Here is a 25,252-nt window from a genome sequence, read left to right as displayed (position 1 = left end):
GTAAATAGTCATGAAAATAAAAAGGAAACGCATTGAATGAGAAGGTGTGTCCAAACTTTTGGCCTGTACTGTATATACACGTGAACAAACATTGAATCACCTTCAGTTGCATTAATTCCTCATGTAATACTGTAATACTGACTCATGTCTGAGCACAGCATACAGTGAAGAGTAAAATCGATCTTCTCTGTAAAGGAATAAATCTAACCTCTGCTCAACGTGTGCCCTGTAGGCGAGCCAGCTTGGAGTGTACCGGGCCTTTGTGGATAACTACAAGGTTGCTGTGGAGATGGCGGACAAGTGCTGCCAGGCAAATGCTCAGTTTGCAGAGATATCTGAGGTATGTAATCACGCTACGCACAGCAGGACTGCAGCAGGCAAGTATTTGATGTTGGACAGCTGCCCGAGACAAGTGATGACAGGGCAGTTTTCAGCGGTGCTCACAGTGTAAAAGCCACGCAGCTCCTTATAGTGGCGCTGATTGTTTTAATTGCGCCGTGGGGCAGGGATTTAATGAGGCTATTTTTTTTCTCACCATGCCCTCTGCTGTCATCTTTCTGCCAGAATCTCAAAGTCAAAAGCCCAAAGGACTGCAAAGACCAGTCGGCTAAAAATTCACTGGAAAGTGAGTACTGAGTGAAATGAATGGCAATCCTCCACAATAATCAATAATGCTATAAGTAGTTGAGCTGTGCCTAGGCCTGTTGAGCTGACTCTTCCTCCTCCACAGCTCTTCTCTACAAACCTGTGGACAGAGTGACGCGCAGCACACTCGTTCTGCATGTAAGTCAACCTGCCAAACACAAATCTGGAGCCACATCTTGTCTGCATGAAGAGAGTTTTTGGGGATTGAATTTGTCATCGTTTGTGTCTATTCTAGGACCTCCTGAAGCACACGCCCTCCAGCCACCCGGACCATCCGCTGTTACAGGACGCCCTGCGCATCTCTCAGAACTTCTTGTCCAGTATAAATGAAGAGATCACCCCACGTAGACAGTCCATGACAGTTAAGAAGGGAGAGGTCAGTGTGGAAAGCTGAGTCACTTTTCATGATCTCAGAGATATACTAATGGCTCTGTGTAGGGCTGGGCGATGTGGAGAAAATCAAATATCACAATAATTTTGACCAAATACCTCGATATCGATACCGCAACGATATTGTAGTGTTGACTATTGGTGCTTTAACAAAATATTTACACAATGAGATTTTTGATAAATAATCATCAGTAATGTGGATATAACGACGAAGTGGGCAAAGGCAAATAATAGAACAGTTACAACAGTCTGGTAAGTTCAGAAAATGACATCACTTTACTGTAATGCAGCCTTTAAAACCAGGAAAAGACAACACTTAAGCCATATTACGATATCCAAAGTCTAAGACGATATTTAGTCTCGTATCACGATATCGATATAATATCGATATATTGCCCAGCTCTAGCTCTGTGACTCCAAAGGGATAAATAAATCCACATTTCTTTTCAAATAATTGTGCTCAGGCCTGCTGAAAACCAAATGAAGAAATATGTTTTTAGTAGGTAAATCAGCAAGGCTTTAACATCCCCTCCATATTGTCAGCTGCATTTAGACTACTTCTGATAAGTGAGACGGGCACTTAATTGAGACTAGATTTGCTGGTTATTCAACAAAATAAATTCCATCAATTAATTTTGATTGAATGTAGCACAGGCTGTTGTAGTTGATATTCACCAAGGGCTTGGGTAGAAGAGAATGACAAATTAAGAGTAGGTAGAGCTTGTTGGTGCGGTGGCACAGCGACGAGGCCTTGCACCACAATATTGACTCCCTGCGTTGCTTCTGCGCTTACCGTATATGGTTTTATATTTTTCCAGTACATGCTTCACTAACTTAGGCCCATTTTTGGTGATCTGCTAACTTTTTATGCGCAACAATGTTTTGTTATACAGCATTTAGAAGAATTACGATTGCTTTCTGACTTTTTTGGCCTGAAGTTTATACTTGTGCGTTGGTGTGTGCTTCGATCTCTCTAAGAGAATAGCAGGGCCGGCATGTGTGCGTGTGTGTGGGGAGTGTGTGGTAGAGCGAGTGAGAGAGTGACGGTGATTAGCTTCAGAGCGAGTGCTGACTCTAGAGTCATGGTGAGAGAAGCAAAGCGTCTCCCCTGTGCTTTCTGACCACGTTGGGAAATCTGGAGCAGGAGAAGTTAACCCTCTCCTACCAAGCCACGGCATCATCATCATCACGTGTAGTTACATTTTTTGAGAGGTGTACGTCCGGCGTAGGGTCTGGCATAGGGTCCGGCATAAGGTCCATGTCTCCACGTACCTACGTACAGTACAGGCCAAAAGTTTGGACACACCTTCTCATTCAATGTGTTTCTTTATTTTCATGACTATTTCCATTGTAGATTCGCACTGAAGGCATCAAAACTATGAATGAACACATATGGAATTATGTACTTAACAAAAAAGTGTGAAATAACTGAAAACATGTCTTATATTTTAGATTCTTCAAAGTAGCCACCCTTTGCTTTTTCTGATAACTCTGCAAACCCTTGGTGTTCTCTCAATGAGCTTCATGAGGTAGTCACCTGAAATGGTTTTCACTTCACAGGTGTGCTTTGTCAGGTTTAATTAGTGGATGTTTTTCCCTTATTAATAAAAAAGCAAAGGGTGGCTACTTTGAAGAATCTAAAATATAAGACAAGTTTTCAGTTATTTCACACTTTTTTGTTAAGTACATAATTCCATATGTGTTCATTCATAGTTTTGATGCCTTCAGTGAGAATCTACAATGTAAATAGTCATGAAAATAAAAAGGAAACGCATTGAATGAGAAGGTGTGTCCAAACTTTTGGCCGGTACTGTATGTTGCCACAGCGTCGATTTAACGCAGAAGCATAAATCGTCCTTTAGACCGACTTTGACATCACATGGAGCCATGCCGCTAGTGTGGATCAAACTTGTAAAGAGAATTAGGCTACATGATATGGAATAATATGTTACTAAAGTTCTTGATTGACTGAACACTTGTCCCAAAAATCTGTACTGTACAGAATTTTAGAACACTTTAACTTATTTGATTATTTCACTAAAACCGCAGCATTGTGGAATTCAGGCTCATACGTGCCCCCACGTAAATTCCGTCATGTCTTGTCTGTTGACGGTAAAAAAAACTCTGAGCACAAGGTGTCTGGAAGCTGCAATAAAACCGGAGTGTGAGTCAGGTTGCTGCTGACTCATCTCAGCCTGTCTGCTTCACTGTAGTTGTGAAGGAAGTGGAGCGTAGAGGAAGCTCGTGACAAAGCAGTGCAAACACTGGAGGCAAGGGGGTCTCCGTGTCGCAAACCAGGAAAACCTATCGATAACTCCCATCCTTCCCTGCCGCAGTGTCAACTCTGCTTCCCAGAAATGACCTGCAACACCCCTTATCAACTAAACTGTCTAACCAGGCTTCTGCGCTGGGTGTGTACCGACTTACCCGGGCTTCCTGACCCCTCGGTCCCCCTCCCGCAACGTGCACCTCGGGGCTCTGATTCAGATGAACTGACTGAAAACTTCCTCTGTTTTTCTGGGAACTGGACCTGCCCACCAGGGTGGGATATTCAATCAAAGAAAGCTCTTGGGAACATTCTTTTGTATATATAGTTTAGGAAGTCTGAAGTCCCACCAGGAGATTGACAGATAACAAGCCAGCACATGACAATCAGTGTGAAATACGAGTTGTTGTTGTTGTTGTTGTTGTTGTACGTAATCAGTTCTCGACTAAATTTGACTGTAATTACTATGACCATTTAAACCCATAAGTTTATCTAGGTTCACCTGACCTACATGCCTCGCTGCTCATCGTCTCATTACTGCATAATAAAAACAGAAGCAGATTCCAGTGCCAGGAGGGTGTGAGGACTGCGCAGTTACAGCTCTTGTTTTTCCATTGGATTATTGACTATTTGTGGTCCTGTTTGTGTCACAAAACAATGAGCGGATGTCACCCTGTCGCCTCCTTTTGAAACCAGGACAGTGCTGAACATGTTTGAGGGCCATACCGTCAGGCCTGTAACCAGCCAGCACTGAATTGGAGTGTGCAGAAAACCGAATAGGAAAGCCATGCTGCAGTGATTTCCTTGTTTTTGTCGAACTGTGGTTGGTGTGGGATGGCAAAGTCCCACATGGGCTGTGTCACAGTAGACAGCCTCAGCCCAGAGGTCAAAAGGAAGAGCGGAAACTTGGATGCACGCTTCTGCAGGAAGAGCTCGTGTCGTCGCATCTGCCTCCAACCTCAGGCTGGGCGGATCAACGACGATTAGCGGTCACAAATATCCATTATTTGTGTATTGCTCAATGATTGATAACACAAAAATGAACAAGACCACGAGTCTACAGCCACGCTAGTGGCTCTGTAAGGTTGTATTGCAGTGTTTCTCAACGGGGGCGGTACCGCCCCCCAGGGGGCGTTCAGAGGATGATGGGGGGCGTTGGAAGCAATATTTTGGAAAGGGGGGCGTTGAGGTGCCGTTGGGGGGCGTTTGTTTGAAAGCTAGTTTAAACCAAAGATTCACAATAACAATACATGTTTACACTTAAAAACTACTAAAGAATAAGTAGTCTGCAACATTAAAAGCTGCCAGTTTACGAACGGCGACTAACCAGACGGGTATTTCTCTGTGCTTCTGTCAGCTTTGTTTTGGCGCACCGTGCTGCCTTCATGGAAACGGGCCGTCAGAGTATCGTCTTAAATGAGCTCTGTAGCTACTACGTGAAGCTGCGTTCAGATAAAGAAAAAAAGCAATCGCTGCGACGTCCTGTTGTATTCTTTAACCCCCACCAATGTAGCGCACCACAGTAACAGTTTTTCGTCAGATTTGTTATACAACGTGTTTCCTACTGTACCTGAATGCAGCTTCATTTCACGGAGAAAGAGAGAAAGAAAAGAGACGTGCGAGAGATATCGACTGTGCTTTGTTGTTTGGCAAACAGTCAGCTGTTCCATAAACCCGCGGGCAGTTCAGGGCTTATATTTGGTGTTTTAAAACTTTCTTATGGAAGCGATAGAGGAAGTGATGTCACTGTTTACTGTACGGGACTCTCACACCTCCACAAAACACAGCGCGCGATGTGGTGGGGGGCGGTTTCTTCTCCAAACGTTTTTTTCTGCTATTTACTCCCAAGACAGGCGATAGCAAACATAGCTAGACTCTTCTAAGCATTAAAAAACGCCTCTCACTAACTTTCAAAGGTTGTAAACTTATGTCCATTCGGCAGTAGGTGTCGTTCTTCAAGTCGTTTGTCATCACCAAAATACGTGTGTGTGTGTGTGTGTGCGCGCGCGCGCGCGCGTTCCTTCTGCTTTTACCCCTTGATAAGTGCCAGCTTGTTTTCCGTTGGCACAATTCAATTTTAGATTTGAATGAAAAATATATTTGATTGTTAAATTGCTAGCTGTTTCTGATTGGCTACTGTTAGTGTTTGTAATAATAATAACAATAATAATAATAAGTATAATACATTTTATTTAAAGCTAATTTCATGACACCCAAGGTCACTTCAAATTATAGTCCTCTTCTAAAGGTGCTGAGGTTCACACCATGCAGCAGGTCTTTTGATAATACCTATTTATAGTTTGAATGTTACATATCTAGTCGTTCTGATTGGCTGCTGTTATTTAATTTGAATGTCAAATGGTTGCATTTGATATTTAAAAAAAATGTAAATATATATAATTTCTATTCATGTGTTGATTGTCATTCAATGATTTGATTTTTTTATTATTTTTGATAACAATAGTAACAACAATAATAGGCCTATATTAGGGCGTAATCATTAATATTCGGGGCATTTAGCCTACATAATATTTGATGGGGGGCGTTAGGGACCTGGATAATGGATAGGGGGGCGCTGGCACAAAAAAGGTTGAGAACCACTGTTGTATTGTAACCACAGTGTTGATTTAAACTAAATGCTAATGTGAGGATGCTAACGTGCATCATCAGTGGGCGATCTGCTGATTCATCAAAAATGATTTATTGTTTTGTATTTATTGTTTTTTTTTGTAATGATTTTGTTTACTTCCTCTATGAGGTTTGGTCGCATTCATCCGACAGCAGTTGCAACACCACAGGCTGTACAATAACTACAACGACGTGCAAACAGCAGCTCAAAACCATTGTTTGTGAAGCCCAAATTAGAGCCTTTCAAACTGAGCATCAATGTAAAAGTTAAATTAGATACTGTACTTTCAGCAGTTCTGAGTAGTGCAGCTATTTTCTTTCGGTGCAGTACAAAAGTGGTTGAAAGCAGCTTAAAGCTATAGCGTGTAGTTTCTGTCGCCCCCATGAGGAATTCTAAGTAATGACAACAACACTGTCAGCGCATCCACATGAAGCAGGCCTTAAATACTAGCTTAATAAGCACGTGATTGTTCTGTAAAGTACTTGTAGAGACCATATAATCTGCGAGTCCGGCAGCAAGACGCTCCGCTTCTGAGACGCTCCCGGTGTGGTATGGCGCGTGGCGGAGGACGGAACAAAACCGGAACGCAGCACAGACGTGCCCAGTGGAGAATCAGCTTTAGGTTATCGCGCACCACCCCCACCCCTCCTCCACACAGTTGCTTGTAGCGTTTAACCCGTCTAATCAAGGATGACACAGAGGATTTAAAAAAAAAAAAAAAACATGATGGACTCTTCAGAAGAGGTCATTATCTTGTAATTTGTATGTCCTCTTCGTCTCTAAAGCTGAACGCTGCCGTTGTCCTTTCTCAGCGGTGACGTTGAACGCATCTTTCAAGCTTCTGCGCGCGAAAGTCGCCGGACTGCTACATTTTGTAAACGCAGCCAAACTGAGAAATACAGAGATAGTTTTGTGGAGCTGATAGGCTTAACTAGCTTTCTATCAACTCATTTGGCAATGGCTTGAATGTAACGGATGCTCATTAATATGATGCTTCAATCCTTACTCACAGTTTTATTAGTCCAAACTAGAAATTAAGATCATTCCAAGCATACATCCTGTATTTGTATCTGGGTTCATTTGAGGCAAACAAGAGTCACTTACTATGAGCGTAATGACGTAATTTCTCATTTCCTGTTGGCAGAACCGTCAGCTGCTCCGGGATCGCTTCATGGTGGAGCTGGTCGAAGGTTCCAGGAAGCTCCGTCACGTCTTCCTTTTCACCGACCTGCTGCTGTGCACCAAGCTGAAGAAACAGGCTGCGGGGTGAGTCCCGGTCGGCGTCCAGCCCAACGTTATTAGAGGTCCAGGCTTGTAGAAGATCCACCGTTTCAAATCCAAACCCTGTTTAGGAACGGGAGCCACGCCGCCCAGACAAAATAGAACAGCTTCATTGTTTCAGTGGAAGATAAAGATTATAATTTTTTCCATCAGTTTCTTAAATGTGTTTGCGAGCTTTTGGCTAGTCGTACTGTTGGTTAAACGCTGCTTAAAAACCAGTAGTGGAAGAAGTATTCAGATCCTTTACTTAAGTCAAAGTACTAATACCACACTGTAAAAATACTCTGTTACAAGTAAAAGTCCTGCATTGAAAATGTTACTTAAAGGTCCAGTATGTAAAGTGTTTAGTTGTTCATTATCAAAATCTGTGTTGCCCGTTCACAGACTTGTCCTTTTTCATGAATATTTACCACCACCATCAATTCCAAGTATTCCTTCTGGCTTGAAATTTTACATTTGCATTTGCATGAACTGGGGTAGACGCTTCATATTCATGCGCCAGCTTGAAATACGTTAGCTGGTAAGGGACATACAGGACATACTGCTCTGCCTTTCGTGTTTTCGCTGTCACATGATAAACTCACAGGCGCTGCTAATGCTGCTAATGGGTATCGTAGCTTCCCGGCACCGGCAAGTTTGAAGAAGGAAACATGGAGGACCACACATATTCAAAATCCAAATTTCAGGAATATGAGTCTTCTTCTTCTTTGCCCAGAAAAAGAAAAAGGATATTGAAAAGAGCAAGAGACCGGCTTTTTGAAGCGTGAAGGCTACCGTAGCTGTAATACGTACTCTGAACTGCGTGGTGCGAGTGAGTTGATTGCGATATATGATCTCAATGCTAGATGGGAGAAATTCCTACACACTGGACCTTTAAGTGAAAGTATCATCAGGAAAATGAAAATATAGCATTATAAGTAAAAGTACTCAATGCAGAAAAATCCTCACGTTAGAAACTGGAAACGATCCAAACAGTTCTGTCCAGTGTTTCCTTTAGGATTTTTTTTTAGCAGTGGGGGCCGGTCTGTCCGAACAACAACCCGACTCGGAAGAAAGCGAACGTTATGACAATAAAGTACATCAACACAACAGTATGTGGAGTTAAACTGGACAGGCCCAATAAGCTCTGAATATTTCTACTTGTTGTTAAATTGCAATGGGCAGTGCATTATGTCGGCAGGATAATTTAAAAAGGCAACCGCGTCTACATTGTGCAACTGCCCTATTTCTGATACGTGGTGGCAGAAATGTTGCCATGGCAGGCCGCCACTACAAAATCAACATAGAGAAAACACTGCTGTCAATCATCTAAGGGTTTAATCGGCTAATCATTTCAGCTTGACTTGTATGCCTGTATATAGTTGGCTAGTTTAATTTATAATAAAATATCGTATTTCATAAACTACATGCATTTTGTGTGCAAAAACCTTAATTTGTAAAGTAACTAGTAACTAAAGCTGTCAGATTAATGTAGTGGAGTAAAAAAGTACAATATTTCTCTCTGAAATGTAGTAGAGTAGAAGTAGAAAGCGACATTAAAAGAAAAGACTCAAGTAAAGGACAACTACCTCAAATTTGTACTTAAGTACAGTACTTGAGTAAATGTACTTAGTGACATTCCACTACTGTTAAAAACCATTCTGGTAAAAAAAGCATGACAACGTGACAATTACTGGGTGAGGAAGACATGTTGTCATTATAATATTAACAATAATAACACGTTAGCCTTATAAAAGTAACTTTCTGTCATATTTGCTGAAACTGACCCTATGTTCCAGAAGAACTACATGAAGCAGGTAATTTAAAAAAAAAAATCTGGCTCCTCTGGCACCAACTACAGCCTGTAGTGCGATTTGCAAAAATCCACCGCTCCCTGTTCAGATGCACCAATCAGGGCCAGGGGGAGTGTCTAACTGCATGTCAATCACTGCTCATGCACACACCGTTTTGGGCTTTAGCGGAAAGGAGGGAAGGGGACCGAGAAGTTGTCGATGTTCAAATTTTTTGGCTAAGTCCTGGATCTTCACAATCCTACCTACAGTACCTTTTAAAAGCAAGTGAAACAATAAAACACACATCTTGTCCTCCAACAGAAAAGGGCAACAGTATGACTGTAAGTGGTACATCCCACTGGCCGACCTGACCTTCCAGACCATCGAGGACTGCGAGTCCACCCCCATCCCTCTGGTCCAGGATGAGGAGATCGACGCCATTAAGATCAAAATCTCCCAAATCAAGAACGAGATCCAAAGAGAGAAGGCGAGGTCACACACGTGGCAAACACACCTACACACATTAAAACCTCACCAACACAAAATACAAGGAAAACATGACCGAATTGTAGTTTATGATTTCTAAGTACAGTACAGGCCAAATGTTTGGACACACCTTCTCATTCAATGCGTTTCCTTTTTATTTTCATGACTATTTACATTGTAGATTCTCACTGAAGGCATCAAAACTATGAATGAACACATATGGAATTATGTACTTAACAAAAAAGTGTGAAATAACTGAAAACATGTCTTATATTTTAGATTCCTCAAAGTAGCCACCCTTTGTTTTTTTATTAATAAGGGAAAAAATTCCACTAATTAACCCTAACAAAGCACACCTGTGAAGTGAAAACCATTTCAGGTGACTACCTCATGGAGCTCATTCAGAGAACACCAAGGGTTTGCAGAGTTATCAAAAAAAGCAAAGGGTGGCTACTTTGAGGAATCTAAAATATAAGACATGTTTTCAGTTATTTCACACTTTTTTGTTAAGTACATAATTCCATATGTGTTCATTCATAGTTTTGATGCATTCAGTGAGAATCTACAATGTAAATAGTCATGAAAATAAAGAAAACGCATTGAATGAGAAGGTGTGTCCAAACTTTTGGCCTGTACTGTATGTGTACTACTGCACTGTAGAATTGATGACAGCTTTGTACCAAAGTCTGAAGACAAAACTGAAAACTAAAATAAAATGAGGAACTTTAAAGATTAGCACATGTGTATCGAACAAATGTCTAGATAGCATGTCTTGCGTCACATTAACCCCGGTACTGTTCATCTGTAGAGAACCACCAAAGGACCCAAGGCGATCGAGCGACTGAGGAAGAAGTTATCAGAACAAGAGTCTCTGCTGCTTCTCATGTCCCCCAACATGGCGTTCAGAGTGGCCAACAGAAATGGCAAGGTGATTCAGGGGTCCTTAATAAGGTTCCAAAATGAGGGATATTTAAACACGTATAAAAATTCATGCAAAATATCTTTGGGAATATCTTGTACTGTCAATAAACAACTTCTTTATTTGGTTTCTGCTGCCATCTGCTGTTAACAAGCATTAAATCATAAGAGTTCAATTAAAAATACAGCATATCTTCCTTTTTTTTTCTTTTTCTTTTTTTTAACTTTCAGGGTTTCACCTTTCTCATCTCTTCTGACTATGAACGGGCCGAGTGGAGGGAGATCGTTCGCGAGCAGCAGAAGAAGTGTGAGTTTTCAGTTATAATATGTCATATTAATAATAGGTTGTGGGTGAAAAAATCAATACAGCATAGTATCGCGATATTTTCCGTGGCAGTACTGTATCGATACACAGATGCCAAGTATTGATCTATTATTATATATGTGTCGGTCAGTTTGTCTGCTTGACGATCCCATTTTGCAGCAATACAATTTGAAGTGAGATGAACAAACGAGAAATGTATCTTTTTTTTGATAATACAGATGTTGACAGAGTTTCCTTTTGGTGATATAATTTGAAATTGTGAAAAATTTGAAGGTAATAAAAAAAGGTAATAAATTGCAGCATATTGCAATATGTTTAAAATTGCAACAATATCGTATTGTGACATAAGTATTGTGATGACATCGTATTGTGAGGCCTCTGTGATTCCCACCCCTAATTATTATATATATATTAAATGATGTCATGTTTATAATAATGTCATATGTGTGACTTACATTTACCCTGCAGGCTTTAAAAGCTTCTCTCTGACCTCTCTGGAGCTGCAGATGCTCACTAACTCATGTGTGAAACTCCAGACTGTTCACACCATTCCAATGACCATGAATAAGGAAGGTAAGTTTCATTGTGGCTTTTTAGGGTTTAATATAGATTTTGTGATTTCTGTCCTGTTCAAATTTGACCAGTTTTCAAACTTTCTTTTTGAGAAATTTGAGTTTCTTTTGGCCAAAATTGCCCTAAAATAACTGAATGACGTTGGCTAGAAGCCAGAATTGGTTGATCATTTATATTTATGCTTTACAAACAGGCAAGCCAAGGTGCCCGGGTTGGGTCAGTGGGTAGAGCAGGCGCGCATAATCATAGAGGTTTATGCTTCAACGCAGAGATCCAGGGTTTGAATCCGACCTGTGACGATTTCCTGCATGTCTTCCCCCTCTCTCTCCCCTTTCTCACCTAGCTGTCCTACCCATTAAAGGCGGAAAAGCCCAAAAAATAATAATAAAAATAAATAAATAAAGAAACAGGCAAGCCAAGGACGACAACCGGTGTGATTATGTGCTGCCAAAAAAATAAGAAGTGAATTTTAAAACAGTACCCTGACTAAACTTTGACAAAAACACGTGTGATTATCCATCAACAAACGTTGCTCTGATCTTAACCATTAGTCAAAGAACTGCTTTTTTTTTTTTTTTTACTCCAATATTATGTATAATGTCATCCAAACGAGGTTTATTGACCATGAATCCCAAAAAGAAATGTAGAACTAATGCTATTAAGTTGGAATGAAGTTGCCCAAGAAGGTATAATACATGATAATGTATACTTTATGCTTTGTAAACAGGCAAAACAGAGAAGAAAAACAGGTGCATGGTTGACAGGAAGACATAATATACCTACAGTTTTGTATTTTATCTTAATGTGTGTAATCTGAACGCTGCCCTCCACAGATGATGAATCTCCCGGTTTGTACGGCTTCCTAAATGTCATCGTCCACTCTGCATCAGGGCTGAAACACAGCTTAAGTAAGTGGCTTTTATTGTCCTGTTTTTGACTAGCAATCATCTCACTGATTATTCTACAGGTTGCATGTGGTGTCCCATCATCCCTTGTGTTGGCCCTGACTCCTCTACTCCCCCCCCCCTCTCTCTCTCTCTCTCTCTCTCTCTCTCTCTCTCTCTCTCTCTCTCTCCCTCTATCTCTCTCTATCTGCAGCTATCAGCTGGGTGGGCGCCTTAAATATGTCTTTGGCTTCTCAAATCACTGCCTGCTCAATCTCTACTTTGTGCTCTCTGTTACTAAAGTTAGTCACGCAATAGTCAGTGGCATGTTTCAACCAGTGGGGATTCCGCTCCTCTTTGCTCTTTCTTCATGTCTGAACTAGCGGTCTTTAGTTTTATTTTGATTCAACCTTTAAAACGACTTGTGCTTGTGCCCGCTAGACCTTTACTGCTCTCTGGAGGTGGATTCCTTCGGCTACTTTGTCAACAAAGCCAAAACACGTGTGTACAGAGACTCTACAGAGCCCAACTGGAACGAGGTGAGAGTGCAAATCCGAGTTTAGAAAGTGAATGGGTGAGATCCAGCCTCAGTATATACTGTGGCTGTGTCTTTAAAGACAGGAAATAAAAGACTGCGTTTCCCCTACACATAATAAACTGTAAGAAATGTAGGGCTGTCACACTCTTCTGATTTAGTCGACTGATTGATTAGTTGATTTTATTGACAGATCTGTGCGCTTTGAGTGGTAATATAGCACAATATAAATGGCGTCCATTTACCATCTGTGAGACTATGTTTCTCCACAAAGACTCATGCAAAAGTACCAAATGTGCTCGCATGTTTCTTGGAAATAAATCATTCAGCGTGAAAAAGCGTGAAAAAATGACCATCGACTAAAGAACTCAAAATCAGTCGACTAATCGGCTAAGAAGGGCCAGCCCTAATGAAATCGAAGTGGATTGTTGTGCAACATGTCTTTGCTCTGTTTCCATGCAAGGAGTTTGAGATTGAACTGGAGGGCTCTCAAACTGTGAGGCTGCTCTGCTATGAGAAGTGCAAAGAGGACGGAGAGATCACAGACAAGATCCTGGCCAAAGGACAGATCAAGGTACGGAGATATTAGGGATGAAAAATGATCAAGAAACTGCATGTACAGTAGTAGTAGTAGTAGTAGTAGTAGTAGTAGTAGTAGTAGTAGTAGTAGTAGTGGTAGTAGTGTCTGGTGGTCAAACTACATCATGCTAACACTGTTTCTGAACTACCTCTGACACACCGTATGTTTGGCATTTCTGTCCTGCAATTTTGTACTCATCAGCCAACCAGAGCATGTTGAGCGGTGAGAGTTCAAGTTTGTTCCCCCCCCCCCCCTCCAAACACAGAAAAAAAAAAACTGTTCCAGGCCGCTCCGCTCAATATCGCTTCGCACTCAACTCAGGTTTCGCCCCAATAAAGTCACTCACCGCTCACTCCAAAACCATAGAAAAGCTGCGTTGTATTTATCAGATGAACACCCTCCCTTCGCCAGCAAAACGTCCGCCAGATGGCAGGCACTGGCAACATGGCGGGAGGGTGGGCGCCGTTCATCTAGATCAGGGGTCACCAACCTTTTTGAAACTGAGAGCTACTTCATGGGTATTGAGTCATACGAAGGGCTACCAGTTTGATACACTCTTCTGAAATGACAAATGTGCTCAGTTTGCCTTTATTTATATATGATTATTAATGATTAATGATACTCATCTATGTGAAGACACTGATCATGTTAATGATTTCTCACAATAATTATCAACAATGACTTAACAAGGTGGGAAACAGATAATATCAATATTCAATTTTCATTTTTAGAACAGGCCTGAGGGCTACTCATGTGGTCCTTGGGGGGCTACCTGGTGCCCGCGGGCACCCTGTTTGTGACCCCTGATCTAGATGTACAGTACTTCCCGCGCTGCAGTAACACAGAGACGGGCTCAGGCGTGCTTTGAATTCACAATGTGAGTGGTACCGGAGTTTGAGTGCGAGGTAAGGAGACGCTTTAACATTTAAAAAAGCCGCTCTGCGCTCCATCCAGAATCCTCCTGCTGGCATGCTCTGCAGCCAACCTATACTGTCGCCTCCTGTTTCCAGTCTTTATGTTTTTATATTCTGGCTGTAGCTTTATATTTAAGTACAATAAGTGTATTTCCCAAAAATGCCAAACTATTCCTTTTAATGCCAGTCACAGAAAAGTATAAAGTAAGTACATTGACCTTTTTTAAACATTCTTGCAACTTTCTAAACATTCTGGCACAATATACAAAATATTTACCTCATATACATTATACTATATTCCATATGGCACCAGCAGAAAAAGGAACTAATTACAAGAGCACTGGGAGAGCGCAGACCTCCGCCAATGCATGCCCTATCTCATAATGTTAATGCAGTGTGAATTTTCCCACTCGATAACTCTTATTTTTTTCTGATTATTCCGACACCACATGAATGCAGCACAAATGCTTTATCCTGCATTGTTAACGACATTAAAAAATACGCCCCGTGAATCGGATCTGCCCCAAAATGTAATGGGTTCTTCCTTGGCCCATGCTTACACCCTTCCACCAAATTTCATGAAAATCGGGCCAGTCGTTTTTCTGTAATCCTGCTGACAGACAAACCAACCAACCAACCAACCAACCAACCAACCAACCAACCAACCAACCGAACAACATAACCTCCTCGGCGGAGGTAAAAATCAATATTTACAGACTCGGTCTGACCCAAATCTATACAGTTCCACTGACACTGATAGGAAAAACAATGGTTGCCTATGTGGGCTGAACTTTCTCCCTCCTATTGATTCCTGTACCTCCACAATGGTAACTTATCTGCGCTGTTGACTACAGGACCTTTTGGGACTAATCCTGCCCTGTGGGGCCCCTTAGCTGCTGAAAAAGCAGTGAGCCATTAGGTTGGGGGGGGGGGGGTCACTTCAGCCTGACCCCTGAAAGGGTGTTGTGACAGAGGGCAGATTAGTCTTTGAGTTGACCAAATGTAGCCGTTGGCACGGCTCCAGAGTGAGACAGAGGCAGAGAGACCGAACGCTGTTTGATCAGCCGGGTCCAAACACTGCCCAGTCTCAGTCAGATACCCGCCATGTTACTCAGGAGCCAACAGCCTGGAGATAGGATACCTATCAGGGATTTAAGTCACTTTAATGACCTGTGGTGTCATGTTGGCCTATCTTCTTGCTTTGATGATGTCTGCTCTACATCAGTGGTATGGAGACAGTTTTTAACCTTTCAAACTGACTGAGTGGGCTTACGGTCAAAGGAATGACAATATGACACAACAAATTAGTATTAAATTTAGGTGATTTGGATTTTAAGGGTTTGTAACCCTTTGTGCACACTGCAAAATGAACATGAAATATATATATATATATATATATATATATATATATATCTATATCAGGGCTTCACAATATATCGTTTTTTTATCGTCATCGCAATATCAACTGGCGCAATAAACACATCGCGAAAAGCTGCGGCATATAGCGGAAAACACTCAGAGATTTTGTGTTAGTTGAAAGAAAATATCAGTAGAAAACGGCGCTTTAAAATGTCTCTGTCATTCTTCTTTTAGTGGTGCCTTTTATTTTCAATTCAATGTTCAATTTCTTCAAAAGAATGTTGGAAATTTCATTTCCTTTTGTTTTAAATTCAACATGCAACACAAAGTTCCTTATACTAATTTGAGGCTGTCTCGGATTTACCCCAATGTATCTGACTCCTGTAATAGGTGCAAGCATTCCCCAGCCGACCATTCCCATATGTTCTGGTTCTGTCCCAGGCTCGCCATATTCTGGTCGGAAATCTTCAAAACTCTTTGCACAGCATATAACACTGCTATCTCTCCTGAACCTCGCTTGGTTTTGTTTGGTGCCCCTTTGTAGCCTTTTTCTTTCCAAAGTCATGTAGACCGTTCTTGCCTTTGCCACCCTGTTGGCCAGGCGTCTCATACTCCTCAACTGGAAACACCCTCAACCTCCATGTCATAGCAGTTGGGTGAAAGAGGTGTTACTGTCCGTTAGACTCGAAAAGCTCAGATTTTCCCTCAATGGCTCCTTAAATTCATTTGAAATAATAAGACCTCTCTTATATCATGTTGAACCTTTAGCATCTCTGCCTGGCAGTGACGTCTGTAATGCTGTTGCCTGTGAAATTGCTCCCAATAAAGAAAGTTAATAATAAATTCAACATGCAAATTTGTTGAATTTTAGCAGAATACTGAAAGCAGCAGAAATGCAGAACTGAGTACACTTTAATATCTGTTTATTCATCGCGAGTAATATCGTTATCGCGATATTCAACGTTATCGCATATTTTCCTCATATTGTGCAGCCCATATATATATATATATATATATATATATATAAAATAATAATAATAATAATAAATAAGTTTAAAAAAAAGATAATACATATAAATAATAGTTAATGAAAGACAAAATAAATTTCTCTAGCACTAATCAGTTATTGGGCCGAGAGGCCCGTGTTTAGGCTACCTGAAACTGTAGTTTACCAACTCTTCGCAGCAGCAGGCATGAGCACGTTGGTAAGCAGGGTAGGAGGGGATTCTCTGGAGTTAATCCCCCAAATCCATCTGGGAAGTAGAACAACACAAGGCAAGCGTGGTCTGGCGGGCTTGCGTGGCTTTGTTCCTTTTCTGACTCTCACTGGAATGAAAGGGACTTGGAGCGTAACAATGCTGAGACGTTAAGAGGACAGAAAGTTTTTGTAAAGATTCAGCTGGGCGGCATTCAAGAAGATAATCTCCATTCTGCAAGGTGAAGTGATCGGTGGCTCAGGGAAGAAGAACCCGCTGCTCTCGTTAGTGCCTCTGAGGTTTAGACAACAGCGCTGGTTTCTTTGTTTGTTTACCATTAGTCAGTGAAAGTAACATTTAAGAGTAGAGAAAGGCTCATGCCAGAAAGAATGAGTGAGAGTAATCCTAATGAGGAGGAGAGTGTGGATCAGGCTGGCAGCGGTGTAGAGGAAGAGGGAGACACGGCCACAAGGAAAGTCCCGGGTACAGGGGCCCGTCTGTGGGAGCGAGTCCGCAGCAGTCTGATCAAACCAAAGGTAAAGATATGGACAGCGAGCTGTGGACATACCGTACCTACATGGGATGTTGTTGTAAGGGATGCCTTCGGGGACATATAAGGCCAAACTTGTTTTTTGCTTTTTCTTATTTTCTGGTTATGAAAAAAAACAAAACATTTTGAGTTATCAGGGTGTCCGCAGGGTCTTAAAGTGAGTCTGGTCTCTTGAATTAATTAACCATTTTCACGAAGCTTACACATTGGGGCTATCGAGTAGCAGTTATCAGCTGAATAGCTTGCGGTAGTACAGGGCTAATGTCCTTTGTATCTTGTAAGTTACCCCACTAATATTACCCAAAATGATACCAAACGTCTACAAGTAGTACAAATAGGTTATTCTCTCATAAAACGATGGATTGGAAAGTTTGTGAAGTACACCAGAAGTTTATGAACACTTGCCTGTTTTTCTTCAGCTCTCTGTTGCTGCTGCTACCTGCAGTTAGACGAGTGCTTAGGGCCGTCTACAAATTACTACACCGAAAGAGATACAACAAAAATATTTATTAATTTAATGATTAAATAAGGTAATGTCTCCAAACTTACCTCAGTTATTACTTGTCTCCTGCTAGTTATACTACAGCACTTACTTAAAAAAAAAAAGTTAAATTAAAAAATATTTTTGTTGCATCTCTTTTCGGTGTTGTAATTTGTAGATGTCCCTAAGCACTCGTCTTACAGCAGCAACAACAACAGCAGAGAGCAGAAGCCAGCAGGCAAGTGTTATTTACATAAACCTCTGGTGTACTTACAAACTTTCCAAACCATCGTTTTATGAGAGCATAACCTATTTGTACTACTTGTAGATGTTTGGTATCATTTCGGGCATTATTAGTGGGGTAACTTATGAGATACAAACGTGGGTCCATTAGCCCCTGCGCTAAGCTATTCAGCTGATAACACTACTCTAGCTAACTCTCCCAATGTTCGACCCAGGTGAAAAAAGCTTCTGGGGGGTGTTTGGCTCGAGGTCATGGTGCAAAGGACCCTAGGGTGAATTACTCCGAACCATCACTTTAAGAAGTCTTAAAGTCTCTGAAGTATTGTGTTCTAGGTCTTTAATTTTCCTTTAATTTTAAGAGACCAACATGCAATTTATATCGCAGCCAATCAGCTTCCGTTTTGTTGGCGCGAGTCTCTTTCGGATCGTACCACAGACATAAAACGGATTTCATTCTTCAGCTACGTGGAAGTGCAGGTTTAGCGATACTTGGCTTAAAAAAAAACTTCTGAATTTAGGGCTAAGTTGATGTTGTGGTAAAGGTCTTAAATTTCATTCATAATGGTCTTAAAAAGGTCTTTAAAAGTCTTAAATTTGACTTGGTGAAACCTGCAGAAACTCTGGTTATACACTGTGTTGTATTTCTGTTGGGATTGATCCCTTTTTGAGATTTAGAAGTTAGGCATAGATTCTTTAAAAAAAAAAAGTCTTTTTGAAAAGTATTCTATAAGAAAATAGATTTTCACTCAACAAAGGGTTCTCTGAATGAGATGTGATGGTTTCTTGGGTGAAAGAACATCTGCCTTCATGGACAGCCACAGTGCTTAGTGATGTTATCGCGTTACTCATGCCTGATCGCTGTAAATACAGGCTGGCAGCGTGGTATTAGTCAGATAAGACTAAAATAGATCACTGACACTACCTGGCCAGATGGAGTTTATGTTAAGATATAGAGCAGGTAATACTCATATTACCTGGCACACTATTTCCTGTTTATTAATTCTGAAGAGAATCTTTATCTGAATTTGTTAATTAAAAATGAAGTGAAACTTTAAACAATTTTTTTTTTTCTAGCTGGATCCTCAGACATTGCAAAATAAAGACTGGCAGAGGACCGTCATCGCCATGAATGGGGTAAGTGTTTTAAGCAACCCAGTCAAAATAGCCAAGAGGTTAAAGTGATGGTTCGGAGTAATTTACCCTAGGGTCCTTTGCACCATGACCTCGAGCCAAACACCCCCCCAGAAGCTTTTTTCACCTGGGTCTAACACTGGGCGAGTTAGCGTAGAGTAGCGTTAGCCGCAGAGTAGCTTAGCGTGGGGCTAATGGACCCACGTTTGTATCTCTTAAATGACCCCACTAATAATGCCCGAAATGATACCAAACGTCTACACTAGTATATATAGGTTATGCTCTCATAAAACGATGGATTGGAAAGTTAGTAAGTACACCAGAAGTTTATGTACACTTGCCTGCTCTCTTCTGCTCTCTGTTGTTGCTGCTGCTGCTGCTGCTACCTGCAGTGCTTAGGGCCATCTATAAATTACTACACCGAAAAGAGATACAACAAAAATATGTATTAATTAAATGATTAAATAAGGTAATGTCTCCAAACTTACCTCAATTATTACTTGTCTCCTGCTAGTTATATTACAGCACTAACTTTAAAAAAATAAGTTAAATAAAAAAATATTTTTGTTGCATCTCTTTTCGGTGTTGTAATTTGTAGATGTCCCTAAGCACTCGTCTCACAGCAGCAACAACAACAGCAGAGAGCAGAAGCCAGCAGGCAAGTGTTATTTACATAAACTTCTGGTGTACTTACAAACTTTCCAATCCATCGTTTTATGAGTGCATAACCTATATATACTAGTGTAGACCTTTGGTATCATTTCAGGCATTATTAGTGGGGTCATTTAAGAGATACAAACGTGGGTCCATTAGCCCCGCGCTAAGCTATTCAGCGGCTAACACTACTCTATGCTAACTCGCCCAATGTTAGACCCAGGTGAAAAAAGCTTCTGGGGCGGTGTTTGGCTCGAGGTCATGGTGCAAAGGACCCTAGGGTGAATTACTCCGAACCATCACTTTAAGAGGAAAGACAAGGGAAAGCTAAATGATGACATTTAGCATCTGGTTCTCCATTTTTGCGCCACTTATCCTTCACCACTTGTGTTAAATTAATCACTTTAACCAACAACGCTAAAGTTGGCTTCTGGTTCACAGCTTCCAAATTAGGTCAGGTTAAGTGGAAAGTTAAAGGAAAGAGAAATTATGATATTTATAGGCTGAGTCTCCTTTTTTTTTTTTTTTTTGCACCGCTTGCAGTTGGTAAAAAGCACCTAAATTAGGAATTCCAATATGTTATTCCCATGGCCTAGGAAAGTTCAATCAATATTTGTGAGCTACTCTCTCTCAAAGCCACAAACTAAGTAAGAAGTAAGTCTCAAACTTGTAATGTGAAAGTCTGCTCCAGAGACAATGAATGGGAGACTGATTTTTTCTTTTTTATACCCAAATGAGCTTTATTCTATTGTAGTGTTCTCAGTTCTAAAACAGAACATGTACCCATATACACTACTATACCATGTAGAACTCCACTGGCTACTCTCTGTGTCACTTTATACTTAATGACATCACAAATTTAAGTTTTATCACTCTGTTTTTTGGATTTGGGAGAGAGTTGTTCATGTTTACTTATATTTTTGGACTGTCTAATAGCCGGGACACATTTAGCCGATTATCGGCAGTTAGACAGTCTGGCGAGGTCAGTGACGCGAATCTGTTCGGTGTGTCCCGTGCCGTCGTCCGTCTGGGGGGCTGTCGGCTTTCATTTTGGCCGACCTGACATGTTCAGTCGCCGGCAGGGCAGTTAGCGCCGCGTGTTCTGTGGCACTTTTTGGACCAACACGGGGAGACTGATCATTTAGACTGGCTTTTCTGTCAACGGTCGGCCGTCGGCTATATGTGTAAGCAGCTTTAGACCATACATTACATGTCAGTTAGCTGACGCTTTTATCCAAAGCAATTGCTACATATGTCAGAGGACACCTCTGGAGCAACTATGGGTTAAGTGTCTTGCTCAGGGAGGTGATGTACCACAGTGGGAATTGAACCCAGACCTCCCACACCAAAGGCATGTGTCACATCCACTGCGCCATACAGTAGTAACATGAGTTTTGAAAATGGGCATTGTTCCCCTTTGTACTGTTGTTTTCTGTATCCAGACCACATTAGACCAGGTTTTTTGATCAAAAACCACTTTAGCTAAACTTAGTATAACAAAACAAAATAAACAAGGAATAACACAAAATAACAAATTTTTCCTCTTACAAATGACAAGCTGAAGTCATAAGTAATAAAACACACTCTTGTTAAACTAAATTAATTTCAACAAAATGTAGTACACTAGAGTTTTGCCATTACAGTCTTAATTGGTCTGGTATGAACAGTAGCTTATACAAGCAAACTTTTAGATAGCTATTGTTGTAAAACTGACATCACAGTCAGTTTGCTGACTCTTCTGTACTTGTGCTAGTGTTACACTGTGTTTTAGCATTTACCATTGTCCTGTTAATGTCACTTGTAGCCACAGTGTCTGCTGTTCAGCAAAAGTTAAATATGCTATCTTAGCTTACATAGTTGTCCAAAACCAACTAACTAACCATAGACTGTATATTAATAGACAGCACATGTGTGACGTCACCCATTGGTTTGTGGAGATCTGCTATCCGTCGTTGAGTTTGCCGTTACGGGCGCAGCCATCCTGGTTGCAGATGTGACGATTTTAGACGGGAGGAGTGAGGGAGGAGCTGCTTACACTCTACGTTATGTTACACGCTTTCACTGGCAATCACATCATAGCCACGCCGTAAAACACCCCCCGCTTTATCGCAGATTTTAAAATCAACGAGACCATAATTCAAAATATGAACATCATTCTGTGTTGCAGAAGAAACTAGCGATTGAGACCATAAACTCATTATGATGAATTGTCGCCTTACTGAGTAAAAAATGATGACAGAATACAAAGACCTTACTATGCAACAATCCTTGCGTCCCCCTGCTGGAATTCAGATAGAATGCAGGTTGAAGGCACTTCCGCTTTTGCAGCACTTCGCCGAACCGGATGCTTTGTCCATTAATATTAACAGTCTATTTAACTAACTTAAACTTCGGTGTTCTACTTGTTTCAGATCGAGGTGAAGCTTTCGATGAAGTTCACCAGCCGAGAGTTCAGTCTGAAGCGGATGCCTTCACGGAAACAGTCCGGCGTCTTTGGAGTGAAGATCAACGTAGTAACTAAGTGAGTTGGTGAAGTGTGTTGTGTGTGTGTGTGTCGTGCCCATATTCCAATTTTTTTATATTTTATTCTTAATTTTTTATTTATTTAACTCAATGAGTCAACATACAGTATGTGCTCCATTTTACAATATTATATATATTTTGTTTGTATAGTTTCAGTGGCAGAAATTTGATTTGTCAGTGAATGAAAATTAAAGGTTTACTGAGATAGAACAATAGGGCGCGTGGGAAATGTGGTCTTTTGAGAAGCACTAGTACAAAAGCTTGGATTCCACCAGGCGCGGATGCGCCACGTTCCGGCTGCACCTTGATTTGCGTCATTCCTCACCGGGAGCATCTCAGAAGAGGGGACATTTTTCCTGCCCGACTCGCAGATTTTGTTGTTTTTGTCATTTTTCTACCATAAAATAAAGTAGTTTGCATAGTTCAATAGTTCAACATAGTACAGGCTGCAGTTATTTCGACAGCGGTCTCTTGTACTTAGAGCATTCATATGATGTGTTGATTTTGTGTTGATAAGTAGCCCCTTTAAAACTTGCTTCTGTGTGACCATGTCATCACTAGGCGAGAACGCTCCAAGGTTCCCCTCATTGTGAGACAGTGCGTGGAGGAAATTGAGCGACGAGGGATGGACGAGGTGGGAATCTACAGAGTGTCTGGCGTCGCAACTGATATCCAGGCACTGAAGGCTGCCTTTGATTCAAGTGAGTTCAGTCCGAGTGTGATTTCTTCTCAAAAATTGGAAAGAAGAGCTACTGTACGTATGCAGACCAACGGGAAAGACGGCGCTCTGCAGGACTCGCGTGCATTTCGAAGCTCACTGTGCGGCTTGTATTCTTTAGCAATTAGTGAGCGTTGTCTCATCTGCCCCGCAGACAACAGAGACGTGTCTGTCATGATGAGTGAGATGGACGTAAACGCCATCGCTGGAACACTGAAGCTGTATTTCCGCGAGCTGCCCGAGCCTCTTTTCACTGATGAGTTGTACCCCAACTTTGCTGGAGGCATCGGTGAGTTGGCATTTCTTAATTTTGGCATCATTTTTGGTAGTCAGGGGGGCTTAAATGCAGTTGTGAGGAGACACCGGCACATTCATGTGTGCTTTTGCCTTGCAGCTCTCTCTGACAGTGTGGCCAAGGAGAGCTGCATGCTCAACCTGTTGCTGTCTCTACCAGAGCCCAATCTGGTCACCTTCGTCTTCCTGCTCGACCACCTTAAAAGGTAAAAGACCTCAAAATGAATACGTTATTTGAGATATTGTGTATCTGTGTATGAGTTGTACGTCGGTGTGCATGTCTGTTACCCATCTTAGAAAAAGTTACTTATTTTTGTCACAGTTTTAGTGTGATAAGAGGTGAGACAGACATGTTATAAGTGTTCAGCAGTGATGACATAAATAGGTTTAGAATAGATAAAGCTGATAGCAAATCGATTTTTTTGAGTATCTATAGGGTCTAATATTATTGGTTGTAGCATTAGCTGTAAAGGGTAACTGCTAACCAATAGTAATGGGTGGTTGTAATAGTACTCTTTGAAAATCTTACAAAACCCAGATACTTGCATTAAATGTTCATTTGGTAACTTTGCCAGACCTTCCTCCACAGCGCTGCGGAGGAAGGTCTGGCTAGTCCACACAGCATTCCGGGATGGGAGAAAAATGTCCTCTAATTTATTTGCATTTCTTTTAAGCCAATCACAATCGTCTTGGGCTACGCTTGGCCCAAGACACAAACGGGAAGGAACTTGTTTTGGTGGAACGTGTGTACGTTCAAAAGTGTTAGTCGTGCAACAGAAAACTCAGATTGGACAGATAGTCTAGCTAGCTGTCTGGAAGGTAACGGACATCCGGCCTAAAAATAGGGGGACATCCGGCAGAATTTTTCGGCGGCACCTGAACAATCCCGGAAGCAAGAAAAGATGACACAGTAACTACAATATTCAAGACCATACGACAAAATTATGACAAAATAGACAATAAACCAAATAAACATGTATAAATGACACCATAAGCACTAAGCTTCTTAGGAGCCCTCCAGAAAGCTCAGGTACTTTCCCCATTTCTTAGTGTAGACATCCAATCTGGAAAAACGTTTATATATGAATTTTTTTCAAACGCCGCCACCCTAGCCATCTCACAAGCCCACTCTTGAATTGACGGCAATGAGAAAGTCTTTGAGCAGGTCAGAATAAGAACTCAGAAGAACTTACAGAATGATTCATATTTAATCAGTGTTGCCTAGTTTGACAGTTTGACCGCAGTTCACGAGGAGCACTGCGTTAGAGACTCCTCGCCTCTGATTGGTTGTTTTCCTTATGCCAGTAGGAGCACCAGGAAGAGGCTGACGAATGGGATTTTTCACTGATTATTTACTTGTTGAGAATTTCTTTATTAGGAGTAACCCCTTGAGATTCAGCATCTCGTTTTCGAGGGGGTCCCACTTCATGTAGTACTGTCAGCATATAGAGACAATTTCAGCAAATAAATATATATATATTTTTTAACGTTACCAACTGTAGCTCTAAAGCAAGACAGTGTCACTTTTTTTAAGGATGAAAAACATTGTTCCTGTTAAAAACTTTGATTCCTGCCTGGGAAATACAATTCACACTTATCGTAGCTAATGTTAACTAACATTAGCAAACTTTAGATACTGTACATAACTGAGTTGGTTCACTTTTTTTTTCTTTGTTCTTACAGGGTGGCTGAAAATGAGAGCATCAACAAGATGTCTCTGCACAATCTGGCCACCGTTTTTGGTCCCACTTTGCTGCGGCCCTCTGAAAAAGACAGCAAAATCTCAAACAGCTCGCAGCCAATCTCCATGAACGACAGCTGGTCTCTAGAGGTCATGTCTCAGGTAAAAGCCGTGTCAGGATGTTGAGAAGTGGGACAGTGACATTTGGACTGTGGGTCTGATCA

General features: G+C 41.3%; 1 protein-coding gene across 2 annotated transcripts in view; it reads left to right on the top strand.

Moving 5' to 3' along the window:
• The window catches only part of si:dkey-91m11.5 (PH_BCR_vertebrate and RhoGAP_Bcr domain-containing protein), a 53,667-nt gene that overhangs the window by 26,987 nt on the left and 1,428 nt on the right, over positions 1 to 25,252 (top strand). The window contains exons 5-22 of one of the 2 annotated variants that reach the window (XM_039803849.1): positions 233 to 340; positions 565 to 625; positions 731 to 783; positions 881 to 1,021; positions 7,075 to 7,196; positions 9,305 to 9,470; positions 10,278 to 10,397; positions 10,619 to 10,694; positions 11,181 to 11,285; positions 12,119 to 12,193; positions 12,611 to 12,708; positions 13,168 to 13,278; positions 19,102 to 19,161; positions 22,224 to 22,333; positions 22,897 to 23,036; positions 23,208 to 23,342; positions 23,448 to 23,553; positions 25,031 to 25,190. In XM_039803849.1, the coding sequence (XP_039659783.1) occupies positions 233 to 340; positions 565 to 625; positions 731 to 783; positions 881 to 1,021; positions 7,075 to 7,196; positions 9,305 to 9,470; positions 10,278 to 10,397; positions 10,619 to 10,694; positions 11,181 to 11,285; positions 12,119 to 12,193; positions 12,611 to 12,708; positions 13,168 to 13,278; positions 19,102 to 19,161; positions 22,224 to 22,333; positions 22,897 to 23,036; positions 23,208 to 23,342; positions 23,448 to 23,553; positions 25,031 to 25,190 (1,947 nt within the window). Of the gene's footprint in view, positions 1 to 232; positions 341 to 564; positions 626 to 730; positions 784 to 880; positions 1,022 to 7,074; positions 7,197 to 9,304; positions 9,471 to 10,277; positions 10,398 to 10,618; positions 10,695 to 11,180; positions 11,286 to 12,118; positions 12,194 to 12,610; positions 12,709 to 13,167; positions 13,279 to 16,659; positions 17,290 to 19,101; positions 19,162 to 22,223; positions 22,334 to 22,896; positions 23,037 to 23,207; positions 23,343 to 23,447; positions 23,554 to 25,030; positions 25,191 to 25,252 lie in introns of those variants that run through there. The other variant, XM_039803851.1, reaches the window with a different exon arrangement.

Source organism: Perca fluviatilis, chromosome 6, assembly GCF_010015445.1.
Source record: "Perca fluviatilis chromosome 6, GENO_Pfluv_1.0, whole genome shotgun sequence".
In the NCBI taxonomy this organism is placed as follows: domain Eukaryota; kingdom Metazoa; phylum Chordata; class Actinopteri; order Perciformes; family Percidae; genus Perca; species Perca fluviatilis.
Note: the sequence above shows the minus strand (reverse complement) of the source record. Positions and strands in the feature narration are given on the sequence as shown.